The 24,895-nt window shown below is 35.0% G+C and overlaps 1 protein-coding gene across 1 annotated transcript in view; it reads right to left on the reverse strand.

Annotated features, from left to right (window-relative positions):
* Positions 1–548: 548 nt before the first annotated feature.
* TRIP11 (thyroid hormone receptor interactor 11) overlaps positions 549–24,895 on the reverse strand; it is a 29,330-nt gene continuing 4,983 nt past the window's right edge. Inside the window, exons 4-20 of the mRNA XM_042047790.1 lie at positions 24,523–24,798; positions 23,622–23,690; positions 22,758–22,923; positions 20,553–20,915; positions 19,843–19,883; positions 18,695–18,898; positions 14,720–17,749; positions 14,370–14,510; positions 13,943–14,136; positions 12,440–12,603; positions 12,011–12,114; positions 11,673–11,772; positions 7,057–7,138; positions 6,143–6,257; positions 5,426–5,548; positions 4,000–4,147; positions 549–2,638 (exon numbers count right to left, since the gene is read on the reverse strand). Coding sequence (XP_041903724.1) covers positions 2,430–2,638; positions 4,000–4,147; positions 5,426–5,548; positions 6,143–6,257; positions 7,057–7,138; positions 11,673–11,772; positions 12,011–12,114; positions 12,440–12,603; positions 13,943–14,136; positions 14,370–14,510; positions 14,720–17,749; positions 18,695–18,898; positions 19,843–19,883; positions 20,553–20,915; positions 22,758–22,923; positions 23,622–23,690; positions 24,523–24,798 — 5,529 coding nt within the window. The 3' untranslated portion in view covers positions 549–2,429. The remainder of the gene's footprint in view (positions 2,639–3,999; positions 4,148–5,425; positions 5,549–6,142; positions 6,258–7,056; positions 7,139–11,672; positions 11,773–12,010; positions 12,115–12,439; positions 12,604–13,942; positions 14,137–14,369; positions 14,511–14,719; positions 17,750–18,694; positions 18,899–19,842; positions 19,884–20,552; positions 20,916–22,757; positions 22,924–23,621; positions 23,691–24,522; positions 24,799–24,895) is intronic.

Consider the following 24,895-nt stretch of genomic DNA (forward strand, 5'->3'; position numbering starts at 1 on the left):
ACAATTAACAGGACAGACTACATGAGTCACGTATGTACATGTGGGAAACTGGTAAGGCAACTATATATGGAACAGTTATCAAGAACAAAGTAAACATAGAAGAAAAATTAGAGGAAAAAATATATCTACTAATCATTCAATGAAAACAAAGCTTGAATGTTTGTAATGGTCTGTGAAACATTCAAAGAAGGAAGAAAGAAACAAAGTAATGAAGTTGTTCTACACTTCTCTGCACAAAAGTACTGCCTGGAACACAAAGCCCAGCTGATTTCTAACAAAGCATCAAACCCCACCAATGTACCTGTGGAACAAGCCTTAGAACAGAAACCTCTAAGGCATAAGAATTTTCTCCATAGTTCAACAGAGCTCACCTCCTAGGACTTAAGGACGGAAGCCTTTTGTATCTCTGCTATAGATTTTCTTCTCCCTCAAGGAGCTTAATGAGGAACTCTGAAGTTCTTCAGTACCTTTGCTTGGTATTAGACTTCCCTCTTCAAACTCACAGCTTATTGTACAAATGGAACTGATTTACAGCATGCAGAAACAAATGGTCTTACTATGTTTTCTTTATTGGCATTTAGAAAGCTTCCTGAAAGAGAAATGTGTACATATTAAGTTCTCTGCAGTTGAAGAAGAAAAAAATGCATAAAAAAAAAGTTAAGAACTGCTCCATTAGTATCTTCAGAGAATAGTGAGCAGCATGACTCCATTTGTAATTTACAACATGTAAGTCACATAATTTTTAAAAACTAAACATTTCCTTCTGCTCTGGCTCACCAAAAGGTAATTTTATTGCGAAGCAGCTATTTATCATTGAACAGCCATGACTACAAGACCAAGGGAGATTGCACAGAAGCCATCTGATTTCACTTTACTTTATAATTGCTATGGAAAAAAAAAGGTAGCTGTTCCAGTCCAGTTTAAATGAAGATCTACATTTGAAGTACCTAACTGCGATATTCTCAGCTGAGGTAATTTGAGATTCTCAATACATTTATTACAAAACACAGAATTTATTTTGGTAAATATGTGGCTGCTATCTTTTTAGAAATCAATCTGCCAAACTGTCCATAATGGGGTAAAAAATTTAAAATCAAACCCCAATATGGTCAATCCACTTACAAGTTTGCTAAGTCTTCCATGAAACATTAATATACTGGAGACAAAGGATTCAAACAGCTCTTAAATTAAGTACAGCAATTAAAAAAACCTTTGCAAGGTTTCAAGGCAACAAAAGAAATTCACTATTTGACCTCTATATAAATAAATGCAAAGATTTCTTGCATTATTTTGGTTGGTTCTGTACAAGTTTCAGTAATTATTTTATTTAAATATAACTCTTTCATCCAGGACCTTAATGAAAATGAAGGAGGTTGACAGTTCTAATATAGAACTTGCACAACAGTTATCTTAACACTGACTTAACAAGGAGAGGCATATAAAAGGATTAAGAAATTACACATTTTAAACTGAAGATGTTTTATCTCAGATTCACTATGAGGATGACTCTTATCCTTTAGTATGCAACTTCATTCTTTACCTGCCAAACAAAGCATACAAGTTATCACAACAAAATTTACACAGTAACTGACTTTGGCCTTGGCTTTACAAAGACCTATTTACACATTTGAGATAAGCAAACACCTTCCTCCCTTTTAATTCTATACATGTGTTCAAGCTTTAAGTCTATATTTGGATCTACAAAATCTTGCAAGATAAAAAGTCTCTCAAATATACACCTTGGACCATTAAAGCACAGTGTCTGTATATATATGAATGTATCATTTGCTAAATTACCCACTCTTCACATGAATATCTCTAGCCTCACTTCCCTAGTTAACTCCTTAGTGCTGATGGATTAGACTGCTGAAAACACCTATTAGTCTGGGGGGGTATATCAAATCATTGTGCAAAGAGATTAATGTGCCTCAAATTGCCCCCCAAATAGAATCAAACTTGTAAATAAGAGATATATGTCCAAAAGTACATTAAGTAAACAACATTATTTGGGTGGTTTATGTATTTCTTTCAGTTCTGGTTCTGTAAGGTAGATGGCAGATCATTTTAATGGAAAAACAGATCTCAACACCAAAGAGTTAATGCTGTCTTATGCATATCTGAAACAACCCAGTATACATAAGGTTTAAAAATCCTTTAATTTGTCTTGTGACAATCTAGCAACAAGATAGATTTTTTCCTCAGTTAAATATTTAACCCACGCCCAAAATGAATGCCTGCTATACAGAACGCAGTTATTCATTCCACCATTAGAATTTCTGAAGCACTGATAAGTTTGTAAGTACAAGAAAAGCAAAGTACAATTGAAGTCAAATACATGACTTTTTACAGAAGGCCTCATCGTGATAAATTATATACAACATAGTGTTCTCATTTTCCTTAAAGTGCTCATCATACTGATACAAGATGATCTATTGTTTTAGGAGGTCTTTTAATACAGCACCAGCACTGGCATCAGGGGACACTGGCAGTGGTGTAAAAGTAGGCAATGCATCAGAAATAGGTTTCATAAGCAGATGTCCAGAACTAGTAGCTGGTGTTATGAGAGGCACTGCTGCAGATCGAGGTGCTATAAATGGATTTGCATCTGGTCTTCTACCCATTCCCGAGACTGCAGAATCTGGAATATAAGAAAAAAACAAACCCCAAAAACCTAAACCAACAATGAAAACACTTTGTTAAAAAGCATTCCTAAATCTATCCAATTTTACAGCATTTGTTCACAGAGACGTTCTAAAATTGCCTATCACTTCTGCAACATGTAAGTCCTTGAAAATCTCCTTGCCATGGACAGTAGACACCCTCAAAGACTTTTATTGTCTCTGACTTCTCTCATAGGACCATACAATCATTTAGGTTGGAAAAGACCCTTAAAGTCAAGTGCAACTATTAACCCAGCACTGCCAAGTCCACCACCAAAATTCTGTAACAGCTCAAGCTACCCAAAAAACCGTGCACATCTGAAAGGCAATGTGAACCCCCTCTGCAGTTCACTTCACCTTTGCAATGCCAGGCATGACATATCTGTCACACTGACTCCAGCACTGTGCAGAGGTGTAAGGGCCCTGGCACATGCACTACAATGCAGACCACAGGAAAGTTTCCCAGCACATAGCACAGATTCCCCAGAGTCAGCCCCAAGAAAACCCCCATAAATAAACAGCACTTTGTAACATCCAACTACTTTAGGTGAATTGAAAGAGGGTTTTTTAGCATTTCTCTCTCTCTCTGTACACATGTATAATAAGTCGGGGTTTGGTGTTCGGGGTTTTTGTTTTTATTTTCTTTTGAGTTTACAGCTAAGTTTCAAACAAAACAAGCTTTTGCAAATCAGCAGGCCTATATTAAGGTGAAGTCTTGAACACAAAAAATTAAGAACAAACTGGACCAGTTAAACTGAAGATTTGAACCTTAAATTACTTAAGACAAAAGTACATTAATTTAACATGCATAATATAAGCCTAATTGTTCTCTGCCTTAAAAAAATCAAACACTCTTGCACAGCTTACAGAGATTTCATACCAGGCCATACACTTAACTGATTTCATTTTGGTCCTCTCTGAGCAACCAGTTCTACACACCGGAAAGACACTGCAAAGTTGTATTACTTGCATTCTTCACTCAGTTCAACACAAGCTGATCAACAGGGATGCTGAAAATCAGGACTGTGCTCACTACTACACCATATGAAGTTGTCTGCACAGCATCCGTTTGGCTTTAACAGGTGCTGTTAAATCCTTTCCATATCAAAGGGAATTTGGTTTCTCTAATCTTCTGAGAGTTTAGAAAGTGAGGTATAGATGCAGTGGGAAGGAGAGATAGGAGAAGAATTAAAAAAAATAAAAAGAGAAAAGTAGGAAATGGTTGGGGCAGAAGAAATCAAATTCATAATTCACAAGTGAGGAAGCACAGAATCATTAAAGTCCTCTTGAAAATTCTACCTTTAGTTATTTATATTCTATGTAAAGATTCAAATATTACCTTGCATTTGACTGTTGGATGGAGTACTGTTAGTTTTACCAGTTCCTGCTGCTCCCAAAGGTTTCATGCCATGAACAGAGAGCTTGGGTGGGGGAAGGCTTGGGCGAGATTCCGTTTCAAGGAATTTCACAAACAGTTCTGAAAAAGACTGTAAGAGGCTACTAGTTATTATATTTCACTGATGCTCTGGTGAAAAGCACTAAGCCAAAAATACATACATACATACATAAAACAAAAAGCTGTCAACAGCCTGCAATCAATTTTGTACTTGTACTTAGTACTAAGCAGTCCTCAGTGAGTGACAATGAAATTTATTTTCAAAATACATTCTTTGTTGCTGTCTCACTAAGAAGCATTTATGTAAAATTGATAAACTCTAAAGATAACACACATACTTCTACTATGGTTCCATTATTGATTTAAGCCAGCTGTTTCAAGAATCCCATGCTAGTACTGACATCACAGTATTTCCTTTGTCTTTTGCTCAACCAATCTCTCCTCCAGAAAAACATAAACCCCAATCTTTTCTCTTAAAGCCCATGTATGCTTTATTTCACAAAGAATCTCAAATAAAGGAAGCATAGAATGATTAAGGTGTCGGTAGCATCACAAGATAAAATTTGACTTAGTAAAGCCTGTACTATTCACACAAAAGGATTAATTTTTCTCTTTTACATCTATAAACCACATAGGCCACAGTCCTTTAGTGGCTTATGTGCCTGCACTATTTTAGGGGGAAAAACTAATCCCTACACTTCAAGATGATTTACAGGAATCCATTCTTAACATTTCTAGCATAACTGAGCAAAAACATAAAGTCAATCCAAAAACCCCAACCCCTCATACTTGGTCCTTGAGTACATTATTTACTGGCCTGCAAAATGAAAAGTTCCATAGATAAACTGCTCCCATGGATCATGCTATGAGATCTGTTGCTTTACAGCATTTGAAAACTTAAAATACCAGTTTTATATGTTGCACAGAAGAGGCACTAGCTGCAGCAGCTGAAAAAGCTTTTCAATTTAAATTTAAAGGACATATGGGAACAGAGCCATCAAAATACAATGTCATGGTCTTCCATACTGTTGAGTATTGCAGAATTCCAGACTCTCACATATATTTAACTTCCAGTACTCATAGTTTGCAAGATGAAGTCCATAGTGTAAGAAAAGAGTGATGCCAGGAACCAGTGAAACAGTAATTGCCTTCTGTATTAGCACAAGATTTAGTATTGTATAATTTTCAATGTCTACATATTTCCTTAGTGCAGGAAAAAAACTTTTGCCAATGCAGTTGCACAAAAGAATTAATGCAAGATACAGTAGCATCAGTAAATGAAGCTCAATATACTGATGAGCCAAACATGAGCATTAATATGCAACTTCCCCATTTTTGCACTCAAAGAGAATGAATGATTAATTCTTACACTATTAAAAATGTTCTGATGAGTTGGTCTCAAAGGTGTACTAGGAACACTCTTTGACCCTGCTCCTCCACCAAGCCAGCCAGTCACCCATCTTGTAACTCCTCTTTGCTCTTCAGATAGTAACTAGAGAAGTATTTAAAGAAAACAGTTAGGAAACAAAATAAAATAAAGCAGCAGATGAAAGAAAGTGAGTAAATATAATGAGCTGCACTATAACAATGTGGCACTCAAAGAGATAAATAAAAATTTTTTATTATTGTCAAAACCATATTCTCCGCCTCTCACTTTTAGACTGGCAGTCTAAAAAGCTGGCTCTTTACTTAAAAATATAAGCCTCACATTCTTCACAATACTACTGGCACATATATAACAGATTTACTTTTCTGTAACTGATATATTACAGCTACTATACACAACAGCACAAAGTTAAATCCTTTCCTTTATGCATTAGCATTCATCAATAAAATGAAATCTACTCTATTAAAACAACGTTATCGAAAGATTAAGATCAGCATGTCCCACATGAAAAAAAAAGTGAGATGAAAGAAGAAAAAACATACTTTCCCCACAAGATGTGCAGGGACAGTCACATTTAGTTTAGCAGCAAGTGATTCTATTTTCAGGTAAGGATACTGAAAAAAAAGAGAAAAAAAAAGAAAAGAAGAAAAAAAAAAAAAGAAAGGAAAAAAAGAAGCCTAGTTTTCTGCAAAGTATTACCTGATCAAGTTCATCCTTTTTTAGTCCCAAGATACTTCCCATTAACCTTAACACTTCAAGACGTCTATTTTTTGGAGTATGAAAATGTCCAATAAAGAGATTTCTCATCAACAGTCTGCAGAACAAAAGAAGCTACTTATACAAGCTGCTATTGTGTAACAGCTGATACCATAATATTGATGCATTTATTCCTCATACTCTTGACTAATTTACAGTAATTCAAATAAACACATCAAATACAAATAACTAAAAAGGTGCCTCACCAATTTCCTCCTTTTGTAAGTTATCACATTTCTTACATAGTAAGTGTGAATTTGGACAGTATTAGCAATATTGTATGCAGTAAAGTGAAACTGAAGGGTACATGAGCAAATTTTGATGCACACACTACAGTCAGGGAAAATGCTTGTTCTAAGATCTTGATTCAAAAGAGCATTTAAAGAGATAGCTCTGTGTAGTCCCAAACCAAGATGTAAGGAAAGGGACAGGGGAGCCCATTTGCCTATCCCTGTTTCAGTTCTGCTGGGTAGAGAAGAAAAAAAATGACCAAGGAAGAGATTTACATGACATCCAGGTGATGCAGATACATGAAAGGGCTTGCTGTTCACACCTTGAACATTATAAAATACGTTCATTAAGAACTCTTATCTCCATTTGCACAGCTCATGCTACAGAAGTGCACTTCTTTCTACTTAAGAAACACATCACTGATCCAAATCTGTTGGTTTTAGTAATCAAAATGACTATTTACAACCACCAAGCAATTGAAAAATGTCAAAATAATTAAACTGTAATTACAAGATAACATACAGAAGTACAGTCCTGCACTACTCTTGCAACTGTGAGTGCCACATCTGTACACTGAGAGGAATAAAACCCAAAAATTTAAGTCAAATCTTTCAGCAAAGACTTACTTGTCCACTTTTCCTTCCGTGCTGTTCATAAGGTTCATTAGTTTATTTTGTACATCTTCTAACATTTCTCTTCTGATCTCACCTATAAATTGATATCACAGCAAAATTAACAAAAATCAAAACTTTGAAACATTATTGCAAAATTTATCAATAATACACACTTCTATAAATATTGCTATGGTGCTTTTAAATAAAAAACAAACCCATAAAATCTATGTGATTTTTTTATAAAAAGGTGTCTACTACATCATTACTATTTGAAACCACAACCTAAATTTCAGGAATGATACTCAATACTGAAGTACAGGAACGCACATTAAATAAATCCATTGCAGAAGGTCTGATGAACTCTGTTTCATCTAAATAATACAGAACTGGAAAGAAACTCTACAGCAAGGTCTGTAGTTCTGTGGTGGCAATCTTTTTCATAATGAGCAAACTCCATGTTGGCATCAGGTCTTTTTCATCTCTGCCCTTAACCTCCAATACTACCCAAGCCCAGGTATTCTGTACACCCTACTGTCAGGTTGCTACAGCCTTTGAAGCACCAAGAAGTTCTCAAGTTTCCCAGATGAATTACTGGCTAGCAGAGCAACATCAGGAGCTTGCTGTGGGTCTGTTCTGCTAGGACCTTTCTCACTCCTGTAACTGATGCAAGCTCTGGAAACAGCATACTGGGACACACTAATGCATCACAGAAACAGTGTTGAACTTCACAGTTCAGTATACTGGCAAGAGAGGCAGAGAGATGCAAGATTACCCGTACTTTGGGAACAAAAATATGAATGGAAGACATTAAATGCCACAGCTACTATTAACCAAAGACAAAACTGAGAGAAAAATGGTAAACACTTCAGTCAGGCATCATGACCTGCAAACTGAATAAATAGGTCAGAATTATAAGTCAATGAATGTGAGGGAGCCTAAGAGCGTGCTAGGAGTCACTACACACATTTTCTGCCTTCTTTTGCATGCTGACTCCAAGTTCTGATACTGTTCTGTAGTGGCTGCAATGAATCTGTTCATCTAGGATAGCACAACACTGAGAATGATCTTCCTGGCCTGCACAAACACACTATTTTTCCTCTTCATAAACACAAAACAGGTACTATTAGAAGAGTAAGAGAAGAGTTTAGATTCTGCACTTACCAGTGCTGTAAACATTTCAGCTTCCTGAAATTCCTGAACTTAATAAACGATTTGTTTACTATCTACACACTTGAGTCTCACAACATTGGACTGTGTAACAAGGGCGACAAATGTAATAACCCATGATTTTAAAAGAAGCCATGGCATGATATTGTTATATTCACTGTTGCCCAACAATTTCACAGCACCAACTTCTCTACAATTCTAAAATTCCAATAACACAAATTACTTGTTAACTGAAATACACCAGTTACCCCAACCACACTGTGCCAGTAACTCGGGCTGCTTCTAACTTCCCATAAAGCTCATAAAAATAAAGCTCATAATAAAGAAAAAAAAATTCCTAGAAGTTTTACTTGCCATAAATATCGTACAGCATTCCAATTGTAAGGAAACAAGGCAGAAAGTTTTCTCTTTATAAAAATGCAGAAATATTAAAAATTGGATTGAAGTCTCTGATGTTCAGGTCTGCGGAGTTTCTATAAAACCCACAGAATAACTTGCTAGAAAAATTTATCTTCATTAAATCCCCAAATGCAGGATTTTAGAACACTGGCAGTAAACTGTTCTCAGACAAGAAAGCAAGTAATTACATATAAGGTACTAAGAATTCTTGGAAGTTAAACCTCAAATGGCTTCACCTCAAGACTGCCAAAGTGTAATATTGCACCAAATTCTCAAACCAAAGGGGTTCTGTAAGATATTGCCTTTGAAGCCTAATAAAAGTACAATTATTCATACACAAAAGCTTGACAAACACACTGTAACATGGACTGTCCATGTGAAGACCACCTCTACCCTACAGATGTATAAGATAACAGGATGAACTTTTGCTCCTCTCCCTCTATAAGGTTTAATGCTTATCTCCAAATCCTTTGGAAAAACCGCTGATCACCTTAGTTTTCCTATCATTTTAACAATTTTTAGGCTCGTGTTAATTGAAAATGCTTCATTTAAAAAAACCCCACAAAATATACACTCTTGGTTTATCTATCTTAATTTCTAAAACCCTCAACATCTTTGTAAGAAAAGTGACTTATGAATTTTTACAACCTTCAAATCTTCTGGGATGCATGGAAAGCATTCCACTCTTGTTTCCACCACTTTCAATCTTTAATAAGTGCATGCCACAACTGTGTTGACAAAACATGGTTCTCAATTAACACCAATAACTCCCTGAGAATCCACACAGAGATTTTGTATATACACACATCAAAGAGCCAGTCTGTGAAATGGATACAACCTAATATGCCCTGTTCAAATACTCCACATCTTTATACAAACATTTTACTTCACAAATATGAATTTTAAGGAGTACAGAATAGAACAAACTAACTAATGTCATGCTGGGAAAGTTCTTATTCAAGGAACACACAGAGTAAACTCCTCATTCAAAGCAAGTTAACCAAAGCAAAACATGTATTATACAACACTATCTTGTAACAACTACATCCATATGCATCGAAATCCATTCCAGTAATATGACTGCTCTTCAACACTCCTCTCTCAACACATCAGGGTGAGGCACAGGAGAACTGATCTGTGGTTTCAAGGTTTACATTTACTTAAAATTATGCTACTTTGTAAATATGGTTAAATAGGACATCAATACTTGAAGGAAAACATTGGCAGTATAATTACACAGTGATACAGTTGCAGGAGCAAACATAGGTGACTTGTTATTTGGATGTCCACAGAACAAAAGGGAATAAAAAGGGAAATAAACTACTAACACCACAAAAAGATAAACAGCATTTGAAAACAAATTTCAATTAAATCTTACACTGTTGCTATTTCTCTACAAAGCAAGACAGTATGAGTTGCTTTTTCCATTTTTATTCACTTAATTTATCCCTTTATGATGAATTTTAAACCAAAAGTATTAATAATTTAAATGAAAAAAAGGTTCTATAACAAAGTGGATCAACTTTTCAGGACCACTACTTTGCTATATTCCATCCACAGTGACTATGCAATTTACCATTAAACATATTTTTAAAATGGAACATTTCCTTCTAAAATAGAATCTTACAGCTGAAAAGGACTTAAACACATACTTCGGCTGTATGAAAAGACTAAGTAACAAAAAAGTCCTGAGCCAAAATTCAGCATGGACTGCTGTAAACCAGACATTTACAGTCTCCAATAATTTATTAACCATTTATGGCAATCCAGAAAACTGCATCTGGTACATCTTATACTTTTCTATTAAAATCACCTCTCCTGCCAAAAAAATCCATAAAGAAATCCTTCAAAAGATTTGGCTAACAAAACTGTGTCTGGGAATGTATTTGGCCAATTTTCAATAAGACATTATATGTTTTCTTGTATAAATAGAGAATATGAAGTGATATTTTTTTTTTATAAAAATCATTATTCACTTTACAACAACGTTAAAATGCTGTTTCCTTTATGCAACAATTCCATTTCAATTTTTTTATCAAGTAAATTGCTTGCCAATACAACACTGCTTGATACTGAGATTTAGTTTTCTCTCCAAGTTCAAACCCCTCCTGCTTTCTTATGCAAGGGTTTGACATCAAAATTAAACAGTAATGAAGAACTTCCCATTTAAGAGTGCAGTGTTTGCCTATGTCAAAACTAATTTCAATCCAGGGTGTTTGTGAACTTTTGCTGTGAATGTCTGTAGTGAGAAATAGATATACAGATCAGTCAATTCAAAAACAGATCATGAGTTGTATATTGTAGCAGTTTGAAATTTAATTTAGCTTGTAAAATTCGTATGTGAACTCCTGTGATGCCCACCTGGATGCCAAACTGCACTTAGAGAGAACTAAATTTAAGTGAGTACGCATTCAAATATGTAGCAGAAAAGGAATAACTTTTTTGTAAAGTTCTTGCTGGAATCTTGAAGACTTTCAAATGACATTTCACACCATCTCTCTGATCATAAGCAAGTATGCTTCAAGAAAACATCATTTATTTCAAGAGTAAGACTAATTATCACTTAAAAAGGAATAGCAATAATTAATTGCATACGTTCAAAGCATGAGTTATCACTATATCCAGCAGAGAGGGCAGTCACATCTGTGCAAGAGCTGCTGCCTCTACATCTCTGACCCACTGCACACCCTTTATCTCTACCTCACTGTATTCCTATATCTATGTCAAATATGGTAGTTACTTTGGAAAATCTGACAACATTTGGTATTTCTCCAACTTTTAAAAAAGACATTTACAGAGCTAAATCAAGTGTCCTGGTATTTACAGGGAAAAAACCCCCAAAACCCAGAAAACATCTACAGGACTTTTTTTTGAGAAAGATCCCTAACAGAAGGTAAACATACTTTTTCATATTTGCTTTATAAACAAGGAAGTCCTCAGAATGTGGCACAGAATTAGTCTCTCTCTCATAGGATATGAATTTTAATAAGTTTCTAGGAATACTACATAGTCTCCTCAGCTGCTTGAAATATTTTAAGCAGAAATGAAGAAAATATTGTTACCTTCTTTCTTAAGTTCTTCAATCTGCTCCTCTTTGATGTCAAGCTGCTCAGTAAGCCTGGATGCTGCATCCAGGGCAGCATTTGCCTCTTCTAAACTCTCCTAAATAGAGGGTTGGAAAGGGACAAAAAGAGAAGCAAGGGAGATCGCTATCACAATGACACTAACACAACACACATCAGACATGACATATGAAGAGACTCCAATCACTTGTTCTTTCAAATAACTGGATTGTAAACACCCTCAGAAAATGGAGGGTCAGCAGAAGAATGCTGCTTTGCTTACTCAGTCAAGAATTAAAAAGTAGTTTGACAAGGTTCAATTTCATTATTCGGCCCACCTGCAGTGACACAACTTTTTCTTCTAGGTTTTCTGCTTTCTTCTTCCATTCTGCACTCTGTTTCTGGTGTCTTTCCAGTTCTGCTGAATACATAGCTTTTTCTTCTAAATGATAAAAAATAAGAGACAAAACAAAAAAATCTTAATTTGCAACATGTAACTCTTCTTGAGATATGCAATTGCAAAACCTCAGCATTATCATATCTGGTCTTCATGAGGTAGAGGTGGAATTCAAGTTTCTTAAATGTGATATTGATCAACAGTTTTCACAGAATTTGTTTTTTAAGTTTTTAAACGGACAACAGATTCTTAAATTCAGGCTATCAAAAAGTTAACCAGGTAAATAATATTTCAAAAGCATCAATATATGATAACTATCCCAGCTAAAAAATACTTGTTGCAATCTTTGCTATTTCTTGACAAACCTTACCCTGTTGGAACTGCTCTAGTACCATCTGCAGGTTGGCCAGAGACAGTGCATACTGCTTCACTTGGTCCTGGGAGATGGTCAGCTGCAGAACAGTTTCATCCCTCTGCTTGGTAACCAGGTTTAACTGTTCTTGCAAAGATTCAACTTGCAGACTAGCCTGATGACTTAATGAAAACAAGATACATTACTTAAATAACAGAAATTATCACAGAGAAAATCAAATCCCAGCAAACAATAGCTTAGAATTTTTCAGCTCAACTTAAAAAAATTATGGCATTTTTGCCCCCAATTCCTCTTCAAAAACAAACAAACAAAACCAACCTAAAAAGATATTTTAATGAAGTCTGGCAACAAAATCTTGACAATAAAAAAAAAAAAGAAGAATCCATATCTTGCTAATTGTCTACTTCAATGACTATGAATCAATAGGTCTTTCTACCAGTTCTTACTTTCTAACCTGGTCTCCAAGAACTTCATATAGCTTGCTACATACTAACAATGGAATGCTCCATTTACTTTCCCATTATGCAAAAATATTCTGAACCTGATTTACTTGGCTGGGAAACAGGCAGTATTTCTTGAAAGGTATTTGAAAAGTTTGATGTAGAATTAAACACTCAGATTTCACAAAACCTTCTCCCAACACTTACACTTTCTCCAGAATTTTTCACAAAAAATTCTGCTCAACTTGGAGATCTCCTGAGAAAGTTAAGAGCAGAATCCATCTTTGGTGCTTAGAAAACCTCAAAACCCAAGACTGCAGCTATATACATATTTTTAATTAAAATACTTCTTCATTTGGACAACTGTAATAACATGAAAAGAAGAATTATTTTGCTTGAAGCAACCAAAATTTGCTTAAATAAGATACTAAAGCAGTCAAGATAAGCAGTAAGTAATTTTAATACTTGGGCTTTCATTGTTCTGGCTGAAAAAACTGTTTATGGCAAATAAATAAAAACCCAACAACTGGTTCTAGCGTCCCAGAGTCTGCTATCCATGAGAAATTCAATGCATCTTGCTCTATCTATATGTTTACACTAAGAAGAAGGAAGTTCTCAGCAGTGTATACTTTCCATGGCATCAGGGACAAAGTAAGAATGTGCATGTGTCTCGAAAGCAATTCACAAAGCATGACAGTCACATCTGTGCACTGAAGTGTATAAAATAAGACTCTTTCAAACTGAATGAAGCCTTGACTTCAAAGTAAGTTAAGTCACTTTCTTTTTTGATTTAACACACAACTAAACTGATGGGTTGAGGATTTTTTTCCTAGTTCTAAGCACTGTTAACCATATAAGATTTCAAAAGTTGCTATTAAAAGGAGAAATGTATTAAATTCTCAACAGTAGCCAAGTATATTTCAAATCACCCTCTTGATTCTGAGTAACAAAAGTTTGTATCTTTTTGTTTTCTCAAGTGCTTAGTAAGTTACAGGATGGCAATTCAGTATAATAGAACCATCAGCACCAGTCTAGTTAACTGTGGTATTTAAAAGACTACCTGGCATTCTCTACTGCAGTAGATGAGGATGCAAGTTTTTCTTCCAAAATCAAAACCTTTTTTCTTAGCTTGACCTCTCTGTCTTCTGCAGCTAAAGCTTCTCTGGTGTAGGAGTCTTCCATTTCTAAAAGGTGATTCCGCAACCTCTCCAGTTCCTGATTTAGGCGCTGCTCCTTCTCATGCAAATGCTGTACCTGTGTAGAACATACCTTGAGTTACTTGGACATAAAAAAAAAAATCTATGTTACTTCTCATAAAAAAAAATTAAGCAAAAGTAACACATGCCCATTCAAGCACATTGCAAGTGTATTGATTTTAAGTGCTTTTAACAAGTGATTGCTACTAAGATAATCCAAAAAATATTATGGATGCAATTTGTTATTCTTTTTTCATTTATTTCTTGCAACTATAAATTATTTGTTGGTACCTCACTCTGCAGGGCACTGCTCTCCATTTGCTTTTGTTTGAGTGCTACCATGACTTGGTCTCTCTCTTGCTGAAAAGTAACAGCCTTCTCCTGCATTGATTTAACTTCATTTAACAGCTGATTCAATTCTCCTGTCTTGCCCTGTTGAAGACACAGACAAGTATTTCAAACATGGCCAACGGTTTTACCAGAGGCATAGTCTTTGCCAGGAAGAGTGTAAAGATACTATTGATCTAACAAGGAAAAGGCTAGCACATCTATGGCTTTGCAACACAGAAAAATATCCAGGAAGAGTATTATTTTGAAGTTGTCTAGTTTTAAGAGATAGTCCTAAGTATGAACTTACGTACCTGTTCTTTGTCTTTCAACAGCTTCTCAAAAGCAAGAGCTTTTTCCTTCATTGAGTGAGACTCAAACTCTTTCTCTTTCAGCATCATTGAAAATTGCATATTAGTCTCCTGAAGTGCACGGAATTCTGTTTCTTTTTCCCTGCACCTTGTAACTATTTTTTCATTTTCTTCTTTCAGTTTTCGAATATCCATTTCTAAAATCAAATTTCTTTCTTTTAGATTAGTTACAGCTTGCTTCAAAAGCTCATTTTCATTTTCTTTGTTACTAAGATTTTCACTCACAGAAAGTAACTGATCACTTTTAGATTTAATTAATATATCTTTTTCCCTAAGTGATTTCTGTAACACATCATGTTTTTCTTTGATCTGCCTCATCTCTGATTCGGTCTCTTCTTGACTCTTTCTTTCAATCTCTGATGCTGCAGCAACAGAATCAGATAATCGCTGATTGTTTTCCTGAAGAGTCCTAATAGTTGAATCTTTTTCTTGTAACTTTTTTTTCAGTTGTTCCAACTCAATTTGAAGGAGTTTATACTCCTCACTGAGTGCTTCAGGAGGACTGCATTGAACATCTGAAAGCTGTGAAACAGTGGGAGCTGCTGCCACAGACGGTGTTACCAAATCCAGTTTACTCAGGAGAAGATCCTTAGTGTTACAAAGCTGCCCTATGCTGTGTTGAACTTGTGCTAATTCCTGACTAAAACTTTTCAGCTTTTTCTCATTCTGTTCATAACTCTGAATCAAGCCATTATAATCTACCTGCAGTCTTGAAGTACTATCGCTTTCAACTGAAATTTGTGCTTGCAGCTTGTGTAACTCTTCTTGGAGGTGAGCCGACTCATGCTGCATGTTCTGAACCGTGGTTATTACCTGTTGTTTCCACTCTTCCATTTTCTTTACTTGCTGTTTTAGTTTATCACGTTCTTGCAGAAGTTCCTCAAACTGGTTACTATTCACACCTCCTGCCCCATTACCAGCACCTGTACTGGATGTCTGCAAGACAGTCAATAAGGTTTGGCATTTTTGACTTAGGGCATCTATTTCAATATCTTTTTCTCGAATGATACGGGACAAATTCTGAATAGTTTCTCTAGACATGTCTTGACTGCTGTTTTCGGATCTATTAGATAATTTTCGGTTCTCCTCTTGCAACCTCACCAAAGCTGCTTCTTTAGCAGCGACCATGTCCATGATATTACGATACTCTGTTTTTAACTGACTGTTTTCCCTTGTCTTTTCACTTAGAACTGCTAGTACTTGTTCTCTTTCCATAACATAAGCTTGCAGTTGCTGCTGAAGGGTCAGAACATCCTGCCTGTAGGAAGCTGAGGAAACTCTGGCATTAAGAGCTTGTATTTCTAAATCCTTCTCTTGAATGATCCGAGTAAGTTTACCAACTTCATCCTTAGACAACTGATCAATTTGCTGACTTAGAGAAACATTCTTTTCATTTAAGAGCTTAATCTCCATCTCCCTTTCCTTGATACCTTTCACTAGTCTTTCAATTTCAGCTTTAGATAAGTCATGTTTTTCATTTCCATTTTCTCCATTAAGGGTTTGAACTTTGGTTTCCTGAAAAAGATCAGAAGAATCAGTCTGAATAATCTGTCTCTCTTTGTGCAACTGAGTTTTAATTTGTTCTATTGTTTTCTGCAAGTTTTTGATTTCCTCATCTTTCTCTAAAAAGAGTCTTTCATGTGTGACATTCATTTGCTCACACTGAAATTTGGACTCATCTATTTCCTTTCGCTGCTCCTGCAGTGACTGCTGAAGTTTCACTGTTGTTTGATTCTGATCTTCTATTGTTTTTTTGTGAACTTTTATTTCTTCTTCAAGATTAGTCTTTATCACTTTTAACTGTGTTACCTCACTTTCAAGTTCAATAATAATATCCAAAGTTTTAGGCTCAACCACAGGTGTAGATCTACTTTGCTGATCTTTAAGGCGTTCAATTTCTTCTTTCAAATGATTATTTTCTTCCTTCATGACTGCAAGACTTCTGTCTTTCTCCTCCAAGTTCTGTTTTAAGACATCCTGCTTTTTTGAAACTTTCATATATTCCTCAAGTTCCTGCTTCACCTGTAAGGCTTGATTTTTGTATTTTTCAATGAATACCTCTTTCTCTTTTATGAGATCTGTCAACTGCTTTTGTCCTCCTAAGCTAGTAGTTAACATCTCTTTTGTTTCTTGATGGTCAATTTCCATCTGCTCAATGCTCCTTTTAAGCTCAGCAATCTTAAAGTCTTTCTCTTGATGGAGCTTAACCAGGCGCTCATGTTCAAGCTGCAGTGCAGTGGTATCCATACTACGGGCATTTGATAACTCCTGGATAGTTTGCTTATAATTATGTGCTTGTTCCAAAAGCCTCTTCTCTGTCTCATTTAATTCACTCTCTAACTGTCTTTTTTCCATTTTCAAAGCCTCCACAACAGTGTCTTTTTCCAAATAAACTTTCTTTTTCTCTGAAATGGCATCACTTAACTCCTGTTTTAGGTCTTCAATGGCTACTATCAGCTCTGCATTTTCTGTTCTAAGATTAGACAGAGATTTCTGTAAATCTTCATTGAGTTGTTTATTTTCTGAAACATCATTCTGTAGTTTTGTAATTTCAACTTCTCTTTCTTTCAGAATCAGATCTTGACAAGTGTTGTTAGATTCCTCATTACTTTTTTCTGTTAACTGGCTCAAGGATACACAAAGTTCCTCCTCTCTTTCTTTTAGTTTCTGCTGCAATTCTCCAATTTCTTTTTTACTATGCAAATTACAGTCCTGGGCTTTCCTTAATTGTTCCTGAAGATCTTTAATATTATCTTGTAGCTGCTGCTTAATTATATGCAAATCATTAAGTGCATATGAACATTGGTTTAGTTTTTCTTTCTGACTATCCAACTCTTTAATAGTTTTCATCTTCTCAGTTTCTAATTCTGATACTTTGTTTCTTTCACAATCTATGTCAAGTTTCAGCTGTTTGATGATACTATCAGTTTCTGTGCGTTGCTTTGACAGCTGCTCTTTCAGTGTAATCATATGCTGGAAATGAACACAAAACAGAATTCATTAGGGTAGGAGAACCAGCTGAACTATGCATTTCATTCACTTTTATCCTCTAAACAATAAAAAAATTCAGAGGAAAAAATGTTTCTTAGTTGCCAACGTAAGTTATCAAGTTGTATCACCTAGTCAAATTAATTAAAACCAAATATCAAACAGGGACAGATGACATTTCACTACCAAAAAAAAAAAAAAAAAGAACACCATCCCCCCCTAAAAGAACCTTAAAACTACCTAAATCAAGAAATAAAAACCAAATTGCTTAAAAAAAAAGAACTGTCAGAATTTCTCAAGACAGTTGGAATTCAGCAAACAAAATTGCTTAAAAAAAGGGCGGCACTACATTTAAATTATCTGTATATTCTATTTTCAACTTCTTGTTTCAACATACCTGTTTGGATTCATTTCATAGGTGATTCATTGGTAAAACATTAATTGAAAACACATGGCTTGCAACTCTTAAGTTTCTGATTATATGTAGTTGGTGACTTTTTTTACTCCACAAATGCTCATATTATACAGAACTTGCAATAAAGTAACTTAAATATTCAACATAATTAAAAATTTTAAAAGGAAAAAAGTTTCAAATTATGATTGATTTTACTGTCATAAAACAGTCAGAATACTACCAGGATAAATTTAATCAGAAATGCTGCAATGAAAAATCAGGGATTATTTAACTGGACTTCGTAAAGTAACATCCCTTATGGATAGCTGACACACTGTATTATTCCTTTGTCTGTAACAAGTGGGTTTTACTTGCACTTCAGAATTTCTCATTGAGATGGTAGACATGGAGAAATACTGGCCCCAATTTTCTTTTTAGACCTCAGAGGATAACTTGTATTTCCCTGCTATCTATGTTCAAAGATCAACTCTAAACATTTATTCAGCAGTTCAATAATTAGTTGAAGTATTTATTACCTGAGTAGCTTCTTGATTCTGCTTGTCTAGTTCTTCCAACTCTGCTATTAATGTTTCTCTTTCAGCAACACTTTCATCTAATTCATGTTCTTTCCTTTCCAAATCTTGTCTTAATTGATTTATTTCTGAATTCTGATCCTCTGTATTCGAAGAAAGAATATTCTCATGTTTATGTTGTGCACTTGTCAGTTCCTTCTCAAGTCCCTCAAAATAAAAAAAAAATAAAATTGTAAATATCAGACTTTATCTTGCTGAAATTATGTTGGAATCTCTAAGCCTACAGGAATACTTCCCCAGTTAAAAATTCTTTAGTGTGAAGTATTTGTCTCCACTATTCATACATACACATTTATTTCCTCATCGCTTGGTTTAGGAGTGCAGTTTATAAACTTCTGCACAAAAAGCCATGGTATGGTAAGAAGTTATATCCGCCTGTGAGGTATGGATTGACAGCTGGGATAAACTATTATAACTGCAAGAGCCACCCTAAACACAGCAGGCTGCATGGTGAGACAGGAAGTTTTAATCAAGCACATCTAAATAACATCATTCTGAAAAATGCTACGGGAACCCTTGAATGAAAGCGAAACACAGAAATCCTCAATTGAAAAATACTACTGGATACAAAGTAAAATAAACCAAATCTCTCGAGTTGGAGAGTTTATAAAGGACCAAGTCAACCACACCAAAAACTAAAGGTGTGTTATGTTCCACTGCTTCACTTCATCAGTAAGATGGAATGCACTATTATTACAAGTACTACATAGAAGAGAAGTATTTCCCAACTGGTAAGTGCTGAAACTGAAATATGCTAAAGCAGAAGTGAAAAATGATGTATTCTACAAAATGTACTATTAGTACTTTAAAAATGTATGTTATAGCTTTCTAGGTAACAATAAGATATGTGGAACTTGAATGGTTTTCCTTAATAGAATACACTGGAGTTTCACAAGTAAAAATGTATTGTTTCTATAAATTCCACATGTAATTATAGAATTAAACTACAATTATTTCCTTTTACATTACAATGTTATTTATGTACAAGTGTGAATGTTCAAAAAAAACCCCAAAATTACCAAAACGTGTGTTTTCTACCAGTTACTATTGTTATGAGTTTTTTTGTTGGCTTAATTTAGAAATTGCTTTACCTGATTTAAACTGGAAAGTCTTGCTATTTCATTTTCTGCTTCTATAAAGGAAAATGAAATAAAATAGATAATTTTACTACCTTTCAAACAACAATAAAACAAAATCATTCTCCCACCTTTCCCAAACAGAACGCTGCTGCTCAGAAGAGAATAGTTTCACAGCATTTTGTGATGACAAGCACCAGGGCCATGAAAGATTCAAACATACCATCAGTCACTACCACAAAGCAGAGCATTACTTTCACAACTGATCCCACATTAGGAGGACTTTGGTACTACAGTTTATCAGTTATGCAATATTAAAATATTTTCTACCTACAGATATATTCCTTATACAGGTATGTTAGTGTTTCCTCAAGAAGATATTAGCATACATACACACATACACAAGAACGTACTTTTTGAATTTAAACAAACAACTTCTATTGAGGCTTACTCACTTTTAAAGAAAAAAACCCCTACCAAACAGTTGGCAGACATGATTACTTCCCTAATGAGAAACCCCTACGATAACCACGCTAGTCCTAACAACGTTCTCTTTTCTGCTTCACCGTACTTCAATGGACAATGCTTTTCTAAAGCAGCAACACTTAAAAGGTACATATTCTCATATTCAGTTTCAAATTCATAAAATAAATTTTGAGTTTTAAAAGTAAAAACCTGCGAAAACAAACTATTAAAAAATAATAAAAAAATAATAATCTTAGTACCTAACAATGCTTGCTGTAGTCTGACAACATCTTGTGGTAGTGATGTCTTTGATTGGAGCTGCTTCTGTTCTTTCAGGAGAGCATCTTGCTCTGCCACAGATCTTTGAAGCACACTAAAGTCAGATTTAAGCTTTTCATAATCTTGTGCTATTTGAATTTTTTCTAGCTTTGCAAATTCTTGCTCTTTCAGAAGATTTTTGTTTTCTGCTTTGGCAGAAGACAATTTGTGATTTAATTTTCTTATTTCATCCTCTAGGTTCTTTACAATCTGCAACTCTTCTACTTTTCCTCCATCTAGACTTTGAGGTTTTTTTTTCTGTTCAGTAATTTTAGAGTCATCCACGGCATCTGTGCTCACACCATCTAAAAGACAAAACAGATTATTTGCAATATTAACCAAAACCATCACTCTAGATGTTTTATTTCTCTTCTTTCACCTCTTCTGACAGAGGGAGATAGCCTAAAACAAAAACATGGTCGTCATCAACAGAAAGTTTAGTTAAATAGGTTTAACATTTGAAGCTGTGCTATACACATTACTCATTTGATAAGTATCTTTTTGAATACTTTCACATGCTTGGCTCAAAATAACTTTAAATGCTAAGTGTTGCAAGACATCATTTGTTTGCAATTTAATTAGAATAGACTTGATCCCCACCTCTCTTGGTGAGGCGATGACAATCTAATTTATCAGGATTTGGAATCTCTCAATTTTCTAAGAATAATTTATCAAATCCCATTTAATTCAGATTGATGCAAAATCCATTTATAATTTAATTAATTATATTTCAAAGGTTTGCCAAACGGTTGTTACAGGAAACAATTTGCTACAAATAATTGGTTAAATGATGCACTAAGCTTTTCAGCTGAAGAAAAACATTTTTCAGAATTTATCTTTTTACAGATCCATCATACTATACTGACATTTATATTTCTGTACAATCTCCTATAATTTCCAGGTAAGTTAGAGAATCCAAAAATCATCATCAGGAGAGTACAGAAAAAAATGAAAGCACACTACTTGTGAATTTACCTCGGTGTCAGCTCAAACACTTGCCCCTGCCCTAGTCCCTATCATGTTGTCAGACAGAATGAACAAAATAAAAATATAAAATACTCCAGTTCTTAAAAAGTCACTAATGGTATTTATTTTGCAGATAACTCGTAATGTAAAAGATAAGGGGCTTCTACCTTCGACTTCCTTAAATTTGTCCTGCTGGTGTACATACATGAAGTGAAAAAACATATTACATCTTAACAGGTATCTGATTTTAAGAAATAAATTCCCTATCAGTACTACCTTACAAGTTAGAGAAGCTGTGAAAATACTTCCCTTCTTTCCAAGAAGGGAACAGATTTCTCATTGCAAACAGAGAATATATACTCTTTAGAAGTCGAAGCTTTACCAGGTAAATAGAGGTTTACAGGCAAAGCTGATGTATTTGTGCAAAGAAGCCTCTAGAGGAAACCTAACTGACACGACTATTTTTAGGGAATATGAAATACTTAAAAGGCAACAAAAAGCTCCTTGTGGGAACTACTGAGCTTCTATATTGTAGTCAGGCCACATTCTTAGGTGTGGTTCTTATGGCAATCACAGGATCACAGCATGGTTTGGGTTGGAAGGGACCTTAAGATCATCTAGTTTTAACACCTGCATCATGGACAGGGGTGCCACCCACTAGATCAGGTTGCTCAGGGTCCTATCCAACCTGGCCATGAACATTTCCAGAAACTGGGCATCCACAACTTCTCTGAGCAACTTGTTCCAGTGTCCCACTACCCAATCTTTGAGCTTTTGTCAAGTAATTCAACTGGCACATATTACTTCTCATAAAAGATATTTTTGTGCTGTTACTTTCGTATCTTCAATTCGGTACGTCTCATCCACACCTATATTCAGTGTAAGTTAAAAAAACCAACCCAGAAAGTGTAAAATTCAGAGCACAACAATTGGTATGTATAGAAAATGACCCTCCAGACTAATACATGTCACAGATGAAACACTATCGTTCCAGTGTTCAAGCCAATCAGAGTGAATAAAAGATACAGGACACATCTTAAGCATGAAGCTGAACTGAAATTGAAATTCAAATTCTAAACATCATATATTTGATACCTATTGTACTGCCACATGCATATTCAACACTTTAACCAAAATTCACTCTACATAAACTAAAATAGAAAGCATGTGGTAACAAAGACCTTGCTGTAACTGATTCTCGAGTTCTTCAATTCGCTCTTCATATTCACGCAGTTCTTCTCGGTGTCGGCGACCTATCTCTACCAACTTCTGTCTGTGTGCATCCTGCAACACTGACAGCTCATGCTGATGTTCATCTATTTCTTGACTTAAATTCTGCTTGAGCTCCTAAAAAATATCATTAGAGAAACAAAATAGCAAAATACAGCACAATGTCTTCTTATGAAAGAAATAACACAATACAAAAGAAAGAAAGAAAGTTTTCCCCAGTCTAATTAAAGGATTTATTAAAGGATTTCTCACAGCAGAAGTCAAGTTTCTTGACATTTGTTGATTTGGAGTTTTTAAACGTGTTGAAAGAAATTCCTTTAAAACATATGCTTACACACATAGTATGCCCTACACAACAGCAAATATTAAACCAATGTAAAGCAGTTACAAGTGTTACATACAAAGTGGTACACTAGGATGCATTTTTAGTGACTTTCTAGGACGACATGTAAAATCGGTATTTTGCATCTTCAACAAAGAAAGGCCAGATGTTTCTGAGAAGGGAGAAATTATTCTGTGTATCTAAAATACAGTCTCATAAGTCATCAACAGCTTCACAAAGTGATTTGCCCTAATAAGTACTAACATCATTGTTCCAAGCTAACATACTGTAATTATCAAATTATACAAATACCCTTTCTCAGAGTAACCATTTTAAAATATTGTACTACTGACTGAAATATTGCTGTGCTATGACATGCCCCTGTGCATTTTTAATAATATTGTAACAGTGCTAGTTAAAATATTTACAAGTCATGTGACCATATGCAAAACCACGAAGAGTAAAGCAGAAGGAGACTAGTTTGTCATCTTACCTTAACAACATTTTGTAGTTTGCATATTTCACTTTGTTCAGCATCATTTGTGCCTTGCACTCTGGAAGACTGAAAAAAACCCAAACCATATCCCTATGAAAATTGTGATAAATACATGTATTTTTTATGTAAATGCTTCCTCTACTGATACTCAAAAGTAAAAACAACAAAGCTATCATGAAACAAAATTAAAATCCACTGTAATTTTGATTTTTAAAAAAATACATTTGAATAGAAACATTTTAATTTTCCATGGATTTTTATTATTACATTGCTACATATAAATGGGTAAAAAGTTTGGAGTGGGGGGTGTTATTGCTCATAGTAAGACAACAGGGCTGCTTAGTTTTGAGTTTTTTCATATGGGAAAAGCATACCTCTGAAATCAGGCTATTACTTGAAAAATTATAACTCACATCAGCAGCAGCTTGAAAGATTGTACTTTTTTGTCTCAACAGACCATGAATTATAACTGACATATCAAAGACTCAGAGAAGAGGAAGTATAAAGAATATGCAAGTATCCAGCTATTACTTTGAACAGTACTGTGCTATCAATAAAAATCATTATCATAGCCAGGAGGAAAGGAAGTATTTTTTTGAAAAGCTGAACAAAAGTGAAACCCTAAAGTAGCATTCTAGGTGAATGTTCACAAAACCCCTTATCTAACTTGACAAATCATGCATAAAACCATCACAAAAAAGCATTTGGAAGTTGGTCACTGAATGTGTACTTAATCATGCAACAGCAAGAAAGGTTTCAGCTTTTCCATCAAAACATGTTGCTTCTAGACATTTTTTAGCATGAACTTCCAAAATATCCACTCCTAATCCACAAAATGCAATGAGAGCAGTAATTTGGAGGGGAGAGGGAAAAGCAGGGTAGAAGAGAAACCACTCACCACTGCAATCTGCTTCCAGTGGTCAACCTCCGATTCGAGCCTGGAAACTTCATTGGACAATCTGTTTATTTCCTGTTGTGACCAGATTATATCTCCAAAATCCATGTCATCTCCTTCAAAACCCGAGGAATGTCTGACCACTGGAACATAGGAGGCTGATGCAGTGGCTGCTGGCAAAACACCAGCTCCCAACTGGGCAGTCTGAGCAGCTGTCTGTACTTTCTGCAGTTGTTCCTGTAGTGCATTCTGTCTGGCTTTTAGATGGCTGATTTCCACCTGAATATACAAAATAAAATGCATTGTTTGAATAAGAAGAATATCAAAATACACTCTACTTTACCCTTTGTGGCCTTATGAAATGTGAACCAAGCAA

The sequence above is a fragment of the Corvus kubaryi genome, unplaced genomic scaffold (genome assembly GCF_017639235.1).
Source record: "Corvus kubaryi isolate FWS band 111438036 unplaced genomic scaffold, C.kubaryi_AGA036_p1.0 66, whole genome shotgun sequence".
In the NCBI taxonomy this organism is placed as follows: domain Eukaryota; kingdom Metazoa; phylum Chordata; class Aves; order Passeriformes; family Corvidae; genus Corvus; species Corvus kubaryi.